At 42.0% G+C, this 9963-nt stretch overlaps 1 protein-coding gene across 10 annotated transcripts in view; it reads left to right on the top strand.

Annotated features, from left to right (window-relative positions):
• EPN2 (epsin 2) overlaps window positions 1–5450 on the top strand; it is a 42620-nt gene extending 37170 nt beyond the window's left edge. For all 10 annotated transcript variants that reach the window (XM_085858403.1, XM_085858404.1, XM_085858400.1 and 7 more), the window contains one exon: window positions 3774–5450. In XM_085858403.1, the coding sequence (XP_085714529.1) occupies window positions 3774–4075 (302 nt within the window). In that variant the 3' untranslated portion in view covers window positions 4076–5450. The remainder of the gene's footprint in view (window positions 1–3773) is intronic.
• The last annotated feature ends 4513 nt before the right edge of the window (window positions 5451–9963 follow it).

Raw genomic sequence — 9963 nt, 5'->3', positions numbered from 1 at the left:
AGAATTGATTTATCCGGCCAATCAGTGGGATACAAAACGTAAACTAATCAGCCTGGTAGAGGTATGCACTCTACTGAGTGCCCTTCTAGTTATAACTAGAACTACATTTGGGAGAGCACATACCTCTGCCAGGTTGAACAGCTTACGTGTTGTATCCCATTGGTAGGCCAAATCTGCATCTGGACCTGAACCAAAATCTAATCAGCTTGTTCTCGTCACCTACCCAAATCATCCACCAAGTGCCATCCAAATCCATCCACAACCTTTTGAGATATCGTGCTCTATCGTTTTTAATTTTTTTTTTTTCCTTGGCCCCATCTCTCAATGGTGAAAAATCACTTAAACTATTCTCGAATACGCATCTTCACCAAAATCTAATATATTCGTCCTTGTCACACACCCAACCAACCTGTCCCCCAAATCTGTCCGTAACTTTTTTGAGATATCCTACTCAGACAAACAGACAAATATACAGTCAGGGATGAAAACATAACCTCTGTCCACTTTTGGTGGCGGAGGTAATAATAATTCGTTTTCTACCCACCCTTGTTATATCGATGGCCTTTGATTATAGCAGGAAAGGGAAGCAGTGGGTGCTGCTTCCCTTTTAGTCTCCTCTTTCACTCGGTTAGAGCATTTGAACATCCAATAATAATCTAGAAGAGGACAGAAGTCATGTGTGTATACATAGGATTGTAACATGCCAGTGCCACGTGTGTGACTCCTGATGTCTGGAAGTCCTTCATTAACATTCTTATCTTAAACGGGAGCACACATCAACAAAAAAACCTATTTACTCAAGTAACCTTGTGTAACACACCATTTGGGTTCGACTTGTCGACTTCAAATGGGTGCGTCGTTTTCACAAAGTCTCTCACACTGTTTGCTGTATAATCAAAACATTGGAAAATATTTCCATTCGATTTCTATATTAATTTGTTTAATGGTGTATTTTTACGCACAACATTAAAACGATGGAAAATGATGTTTAACGAACATCATGTAACTGAAACGAGATTAAAAAGAGCTTTTCTTGTCACACGCTGACCAAGTTTATTAGGGTACCCTGTGAGTACAGGGTACCCTATTGTTTTTCTTCTGTTTATTATTATTATTATTATTTTTCTTTTTCCGCCGGCATTTTGCACCCTTTTTCGCTTTAAAAACCATTTTCTCTGGGATACTAAGTCCGATCGACACAAAATTTTCACCACAGTATGTATCTTTTTTGATAGCACAATCACGTTATAATTATGACGTCATTGGTCACGTGGTACGGTCGCCATCTTGAAAAAAGCGATAAACTTTGGACATCTGTATCTCGGAAACCGTGCAATGGAAAATTTTTTCGCTTGATACATTTTACTAAGCTCCCTATGGGGAACACGTGTGATTTTTCGTGACGTCATAGGTGAAGCGATATTCCAGTGAAAATTCGTCAAGTAGAACGCCATATAGGAAAAATCTGAAAAATTCTGAGCATCATCTACGCCTAAAATTGCTGCGGAAAATGTTTTTCTTGACGTCATCGATGACGTAATTCGGCCGCCATCTTGTTTTTTAGTGTTTTTTAAAAAAAAATCTTCTTCTCCAGAAGGGCTGGACAGATTAAGGCGAAACTTTACAGGTACATTCCCCTGATGTCCTCTTTCAAGTTTGTTAATTTGTTGTTGATACGTCACATGGTTTGGCGGCCATCTTGAAAAAACCCTAAAACCTTCAAACATCTTCTTCTCCAGAAGCGCTGGTCCCATGAAGGCGAGATTTCACAACTATATTCGGGACATGTATGCGATGCAAGTTTGTTAATTTCAAAGTGATAGGTCACATGGTTTGGCCGCCATGTTGGATTTAAGAAAAATATTAAATAATGTTTTCTCTGGTATTTCATAAGCCATCGAAGCGAAAATTTGCAATTGCCTTCCTCCCTCAAGTCTGCATACATGGTAAAAAATTTTTACCTCAGAAGTCACATGGTTTGGCGGCCATCTTGGATAGAAAAATAGACCTTATCCGATTTTCACGAAACTTCACACACTTGTTCGGGTCGACGATGGAAAGCAGAATTTAAATTTATGATATCATAGGTCACAAGGTTCGGCAGCCATCTTGGATTGAAAATGAATAAATTTTAAAAATCTTCTTCTCCAGAAGGGCAAGACAGATTAAGACGAAACTTCACAGATATATTCCCCATGAGATCCTTTCTCAAGTTTGTTAATTTCTTCTTGATCGGTCACATGGTTTGGCGGCCATCTTGAAAAAACCCTAAAACCTTCAAACATCTTCTTCTCCAGAAGCGCTGGTCCACTGAAGGGGAGATTTCAGAACTATATTCGGGAGAGTAAGGCGATATAAGTTTGTTAATTTCGAATTGATAAGTCACATGGTTTGGCCGCCATCTTGGATTTAAGAAAAATATTAAATAATGTTTTCTCTGGAACCGCTTAACCAAACGAATCGAAAATTTGTAATTATCATCGAGAGGGCATTATGCACGCATGATAAAAATTATGACGTCACACGTCACATGGTTTGGCGGCCATCTTGGATAGAAAAACGCACCTTAACCGATTAACACGAAACTTCACAACCGTGTTCCAATACCCAGTTGGAAGCAGAATATAAATTTCTGATGTCATAGGTCACATGGTTCGTCAGCCATCTTGGATTGAAAAACAATATCTTCAAACGTCTTTTTCTCTGAAACGGCTGAACAGATCCAGGCGAAACTCGACCACTATGACCGCCTCTCCTTGACGAATAAAAAGTTCCAACCCCCTTTTGAGGTACGACGCAACGTTTGGCAGCCATATTGGATTGAAGGAAAAATATTAATTAATGTTTACTCTGGTACTACTGCATCAATAAATGTGAAGCATCACCTTTATGGTGCAACAGTCATGCGGAATGAGGGTTTGAAATTTCAACGGGATCGGGCGCAGGGTTTGGCAGCCATGTTGGTTTTAAGAAAAATATTAAATAATGTTTTCTCTGGAACTGCTTAACCTGGAGAAGCGAAAATTTGCAGTTATCATCCACCATCGTGTTTGCACACGTGGTGCAAATTATGACATCACAAGTCACATGGTTTGGCCGCCATCTTGGATTGAAAGATAAATATTAATTAATGTTTACTCTGGAACCGCTGCCTCTATATATGCGAAACTTCACATTTATAATTCAGGTGACATGCAAAACAAAAGTTTAAAATTTTAACCTGATCGGTCACACGGTTTGGGAGCCAGAATTATTTAATTATTTGAATCTGGAAGCCAGTAATAAGGAAATTGAACGCTTTGTGCTGCCCGGTTCGTAACTCGTCTGTTCCGCGCTGTTTCGAAGCAGGCCTGTGTTTGTATCACCATTAAATAATGTTTTCTCTGGCACCGCTTATCCGATAAATGCGAAACTTTGCGACTATGATTTAAGTCTCATGTTGTATCAGTTGTGTCAAAGGCGGACGGACTGGGTACCCGGTCATCACTGCCAGCAGTTATAAAGTGGCAGTTCTAGTTTTATTTTATTTTTCTATGCCTTTACAACGTAAAAACAGTATTGTGAGAAAATGTTTCTCACCTTCAGTGCTGTCAGCCACTCATTCAAAGAACAAAAAAGTAACTGGATGTTGGACAATGGTATGTTTTCAAACTCTGCAGTTCCAGCATCCTATTGAGCCATTCTTGCTGAACGGGTTGTTTTTTTATGCTTGTGCAGTTTTGATTTTGCTCAATTTCTGTTTCCATCTTCCCCATTCTGCTTCCCATTTCTAGCAACAACCACAACTCAGGCAGCTCCTTCTCCTTCACCCACAAATCCTTTCCACCTTGGTCAGGCACCCTCCCTCACACTGAATCAGCTCCGCTCCAGTCCTGGTTTGACGACCATGCAGCCCATTGCTGCCTCCGCGGGGACCGCGCCTTCCTTTGCACAAACCACGGCTCCTGAGGTTTCTCTATTGGAAGTAACGGTTCCAGGGACAATCGGTGCCGGACTCGGTCCCAGCACCACAGCACAGCCATTGATACCAGGCACGGCACAGGCACAACCCACAAACAACCCTTTCCTGCTCTGAACCAAGTGAGATCTGCTGTTCGTCCACAAAAGATGTGCCCGTGTAGCACCCTGCGAGGGACATGCCACATCCCTCTGTCATGGAGTCCACCCTGATGCCCACCAGTGGGAAGGTCTTTCGCCTTTGCTGCTAACATTCAGATGTGGCTGCTGTAATACTTTACTTTGCAGAAAAGTTTTTCATAAGCGATTGAGCTTACACAGGTTTATTTGGGTGTTTTGTAACAATAGGAAGTACTATTGTGTGGTTCATATACAATATGTCTTCTTTGGGGTCAGGGAGGGGATGGGAGGTGAAAGGAAAAGAAAAGAAGTATTGTTTGAAATAAGTTTAACAAATAAGTTCCTTTTATTTTCTTTGCTGTACGGACTTTGCCACTTTCCCTTAACAACCATTGTTCCAACCCAAACTACTTGTAACTGGCTATTTATGTAACTTATTATTTTTAGATAAATCGACATTTTGTATTTTATAGGCCAACAATAAATTTTCCACATTCACCAACGTTAACTTTTGTTTTCAAATAAATGATGGTTGCTTGAAATGATCAGAGAGGAAAGATTGATAGTTTGGCCTCTTTTGGAAAACGACAGTGTTGAAAATGACCTTGCATGCTAACATGAGGCATTAAAATCCCATTCAACACCCACAACTCTAACCCAATCCCACAACACAAATTGGCATCGTAATCTGCCCGTTGTAATTGTGCCATCAGCTTTGTCCGGTCTCCCCAGATGACCCAGGAATTGCTTTTGGATGTGCCATTGACTCTTAAATCCCAGCAATTGGGATGAATTTGAACTACTAGTTTTAAAACTTGATACACCCCTCCACCTAATTTTCAAATAAAAAAACCACTTGTTTGTATGGTTGTGCTAATTGGCAGCCAAAGGAATTTAGGATTTCACTTGATTTTTTTTTTCTTTTCTTTTTTTCTTCGAAGTGGTACACAGCTGTGTGTATGAACTCAGCCTACATACCGATGTGTTCGTCTTCAAAAGGATTTGCCATTAGCTGTGTGTCAGCCAAAGGAATCATGTCTGCTTTGTAAGAAGTGTGTGTATGCGTGTTTGTATATATATATATGTAACCTTAAAAGGAATTTTTTATTGTACGGTTAATGTATCCATCTATTCAGGGGTTTTTTTGTTTGTTTATTTGTTTTTTTTTCTTCTTCTTTTCCTTGCAATACAGCTAAGTAACTGCATAATGATCTCCAGCTTGTATGAAAGTGTATACATTTTTGTTACATTATATTTGATTTTACCATGGTATACTTGTGCTGATTTGAACTTACTACTAATTTGCCATTATCAGTTGCTGTCCCGTCACATGTTTTTGTTATGGTAAAATAAAAATGTACATTGTAGGGCAATGCCTGGCTGTGCTGGTTATTTATTGTTTTTTCATCTTTAAAGGTGCTATATATATTTTTTTTTTTTGGGGGCAAATTTGAGCAATTGATGGCATTAAAAAAATGAACCTGCTAGTTGCATTTTAAAGTATTGTTATGAAAATCACATATAGGGGATAAGAAGGGGTTAATTGTTTCGGTGGTTATTTCGTAATTGCATGTAATTTAGATGACTTGCACTCGCCCCAAAGTAGCGGCTGCCAGAATTGCGTGTTTAGCCAGCACCTTGTCCATCTCCTCCTTCGCATCATCCAACATTCCCATCATTATTTTCATCATTATTGGTTCACGAAAAAAAAAAAGTGACCACTATATTCGTTGTTGTTGTGTGTCTGTCTGTATGTCTGTCTGTCCCGAGCATAGCTCTGTGGGTTTTGATCCGATCCTGATAAAATTTTGGTGGGAGGTTTATATCATGATCTAGTTGTGTTTTCCTGAGAATGGGTGTGGTGTGCCCATTATGGGTGTGGTGCGCCAATTATGGGTGAAGCCACGCCCAAAAAACGTGTTTTTAGGGGGTAGCCGATTTCAATTAGCATCTTCTCCTAGGGGGTTTGTCGAATCTGACAGGGGTTTTGGTATTTAGTTGGCCCAATGGCACCTGCATAGCCCCATGGAGCTCGATTTTTCATTTTCGTCCCAAGGTCAAGGTCACAAGGTCACGAACTTAGAAAATTGCGAATTGTGTTTTTAGGGGGTAGCCGATTTCAATTTGCATCTTCTCCTAGGGGGTTTGTCGAATCTGGCAGGGGTTTCGGTATTTGGTTAGCCCAATGGCACCTGCATAGCCCCACGGAGCTCGGTTTTTCATTTTCGTCCTAAGGTCAAGGTCACAAGGTCACGTACTTAGAAAATTGCGAATTTTGACATAAAAATCAAACGACCGCCCAAACTTTGAGAGCTCGGATGACAAAAAATTTTATGCATAATCTTGAGGTCATTCCCCACCTAAAGTCTTGAAACCATTTTGCTCTATCTTGAACACCTTGCCCGTGGCGCCCCCTTCAAGTTTGTTTTTACGCTGATTTCATCAAAGTATGGATAATCCGAGGAGTGGGAAATGCCATATAGCCTATATGACATTATATTGTTCCTGGAATGTTCCAGAGGAAGTTTTGCACCAAAGGTCATAATCCTTGACCTTTGACCTTTAAAGTTCACAAAGGTCAAATTTTCAAAGTTGTGGGAATCAAACCGGGTTTTCGACCTTCGATGAACTAACTCCAATAAGCTATAGCACGTAGCCCGTTTCCTTATTTTAATGTCCACAACATTGTTTTGTGACCTTTAAAGGTTATGCAAAGGTCAAATTTTTAAAGTTGTTAAACGAAACCGGGTTTTCGACATTTTGCAGCTAATAACCTGTCACTCGTACCACATCATGTTGATCATTTTTATAACTTGGTCAAACATTATCACATTGTCTCATCCTCGACTTCTGAAACAATCTACATCGTCAAATACCGCTCGTGAACCATAGTCGTCTTCAGACTTGTTTCTCTCTTAAAATGTCCTTTGTTCTTGCATTTTCTTACACACATGCAAAAGCAGTGCAGGGAAAAGCCCATCGATGAACGCTGACCACAAACCCATTGAACCAACCAGTATTGCTGATCTGGGGAGGCAGTGGAGTGGGACTGATTGGAACACTTGGTAGAAGAATTACCACTCGTCCAATGATGAGCAATCGTTCCCCACCTGACCTTGGGTCGGTGCCAGCTCTACCCAACAACAATAGGGGCCAATGGGCTATGCCCATACTGAACTGTGGATGACGTTAGCAAATCCACTAAGAGAGTCCTGTATCAGAACCCCTGAGAACTGAGTGAGAGAACTAGAACGCCAGCTTGTCCACCATTATAGAAGGCACTGTGGATTTGGCAGTTGGAGTGCAAGTTTGAGTTGAGTTGGTGAAGTTGTTCCGTTGCCCTGTTCCTCTCTGACTCTTGCTCTTGGTCCCCTGCCTGGGTCTTCCCTTCCTGGAGATGATAGTAGAGAGCCTGTCAGGACAGCTGGACTGCTTGGAGGAGGTGACGTGGTGTGGTTGAGGCAAGCTGAGAGAGTTTGAAATGGAGCCTTCACTCAGCTGGAGCTGATTTCTCTCGAGATGTAAGGGCTGATCGTACACTGCTGCTTTCTCATTCCCCATCTGAACAGGGAATTTGCAGAAAGAGGGAGCAATAAGACCAGGAATAAACAAGTTTAAATTATGTGTGCATATTGGTGTTTTGGGGGATTCTCGAAAGGTGTGGGAAATTTTGGATTTTGGAAATATTACATGGGGTTGAGATTTGGATTGATTGAGATTTGGAAGATGTCATTTGGATGTGCCTTCTGCCTCCTCCCTTCTTTTGGTCCAACAGGATTTTGGATGAATGTTAAAGTGCTCATGTGGGTGAATGAATATTTGAATGAGTGACCAGATTTTTGGCATGCAATACGGTGTGAGGAGTGTGTGGAGTTAATCGTGAGGCAGTAGCACCCTCGACTCGGAGGAAATCACTGTGTAATGATAGGTAAGACAAGGAGATTTTGAGGTTTTGGAACAGGAAGTTGCAAATATGCTGGGAATTGAAGTAAAAGGAAAGTTATAGAAGGTGTGCAAAATGTGTAGTTTGTGGGCTGGGAGTGCAGCTCAAGAGTGAATAATAAGGCACTGAGCTGTGGGGCCTCCTGAGTGGCTTAAAGGTGCAATGAGGGCAATTAGACTTGAGTTGAGCTTCAGCCCAGGTACCGAGTAAGCGGACACAAAGCGTGGGTGCCAAGGTAAGGATCCATGATGGAAGCCAGGGAGAGCCCCACCACGTGGCTGGGAACTGCGAGAAGATGCTTAAGATGGGTCCCATGGTCTCAGGTGGGTAGAGAACAGCAGAGGTGGGGAATGGGGGTCATTGCCCAGCCACCTGATTGTGCTTGAGCACAGAGTTGTAGAATTTCAAGGGCTATGCCTAAATTCAAGAATGGGACCAGCAAAGGGAAAGCAGTGAGTGTGTCAGTCATAAGGATTACATGAATAGGGAAGAGTGGGCGTTGATTGTAATTATCTAATGTATAAAGCTCTTTCGAACTACTGTCTAATATTAAAGATCGGTACCTTCCAGGTGACGTAGAAAGCTGAAATTTTTCGTGTCAATGGACATCGAAGGCCATACACAGGGAAAAATCACAGAATCGTCGTTAAATAAATGAAAAAAAACAAAATGCAACTGAGGGACCCGAGACCATGGAGAAGCACGGTTTGTATACTTACACAATGTGTTAGCATACCCTGTTGGTATACATATATGTACATGTATCAAAATATATATGTATGTAACATATTTTGGCGTGTCGGTCTGTCTGTCTGCCATGTTATAACTTGAGAACGGATTAACAGATTTCAATAAACCGAACTATGGTGGATTCGGGGAACTCGCAGGAAGGTTTTTGATGAGTACGTGGCGAAACTGCAAACGCCAACTTGCAAATCTGTTTATCCCTGCACCCAGGAATCCTTTTTCTTCTTGCCCTATTGTAGCCATCACAGCAAAGATTGGTATTTCCATCAGTGAGGTGACGGGTCTTGTATTCCATTATAAGGTGTGTGTGTGTGTGTGTGTGTGTGTGTGTACACACACATGTGGGAGTTACGGTTGTTGCCTGCTATCTCCCCATGTCGGTGGGGTTCATCAGGAGGTGTAACAGAGACCTACCAGGTCTCATTGTGTGTGTGTGTGTTGTTGATTGGTAAGTACATATGTGTGTTTCAGAATGTGGAATGGAGTCTTCCCAAGGTGGGCTCAAAGCATCTACCTTCATTTCAGTAAGGGTCACGATTCATGGAGCAAGCTGTGAAGTTTTATGTTGAGGACTCTCTTCAGGATCGTCGCTGAGCCCCAGACAGCTTCCAACAGTAATTCGTTTGTTATAATATTGTTGCGGACCCGGGGTCGGGGGCGAAGACCACGAGGGGTGAACTACCTCAGGATCCCACCATACTTATCGGAATCGCAGACCGTCGCACACGAATAACTTTGTGACACGGCAGGTCGCTAATCGACCGTGAATGCCAATAACTCGACCACGTGACTTAGAAGGAGATTGGGACCATACTCTGTGCAGAGTGTTGGTGCTTCTTAAGCAGTCTCCTTGGCTATTGGGCATAATCCTGGACGGGTCGCCACTCCGACACAGGATACCAACATGCTGGCACTCATTTTGCCGACCTCGGAAGGATGACAGGCCAAGTTTACCCCACCTGGTATTAATTCAACAGCTGAGCAGGATTTGAACTGAGGACCCGAGGATCGAAAGCTCACCACCCTAACCATTAAGCCAACACCAGGCATACGTGACTTAGGGTTCGCCGTCTAATACCGTTTACCTTAAGGTCACGTGATCTAATTACCGGGGAACACAAACAGCGGTACGCACTTGCTTATACCAGATCAGATGCTGCCAAGCACGTACCGGTTGGAGAATAACGTCCTGGCTA

Source organism: Eptatretus burgeri, chromosome 15 (genome assembly GCF_056783735.1).
Source record: "Eptatretus burgeri isolate ZD-2024b chromosome 15, Ebu_testis_v1, whole genome shotgun sequence".
Lineage (NCBI taxonomy): Eukaryota > Metazoa > Chordata > Myxini > Myxiniformes > Myxinidae > Eptatretus > Eptatretus burgeri.
The sequence above is the reverse complement of the archived record's forward strand: the minus strand, read 5'-3'. Positions and strand labels throughout refer to the sequence as shown.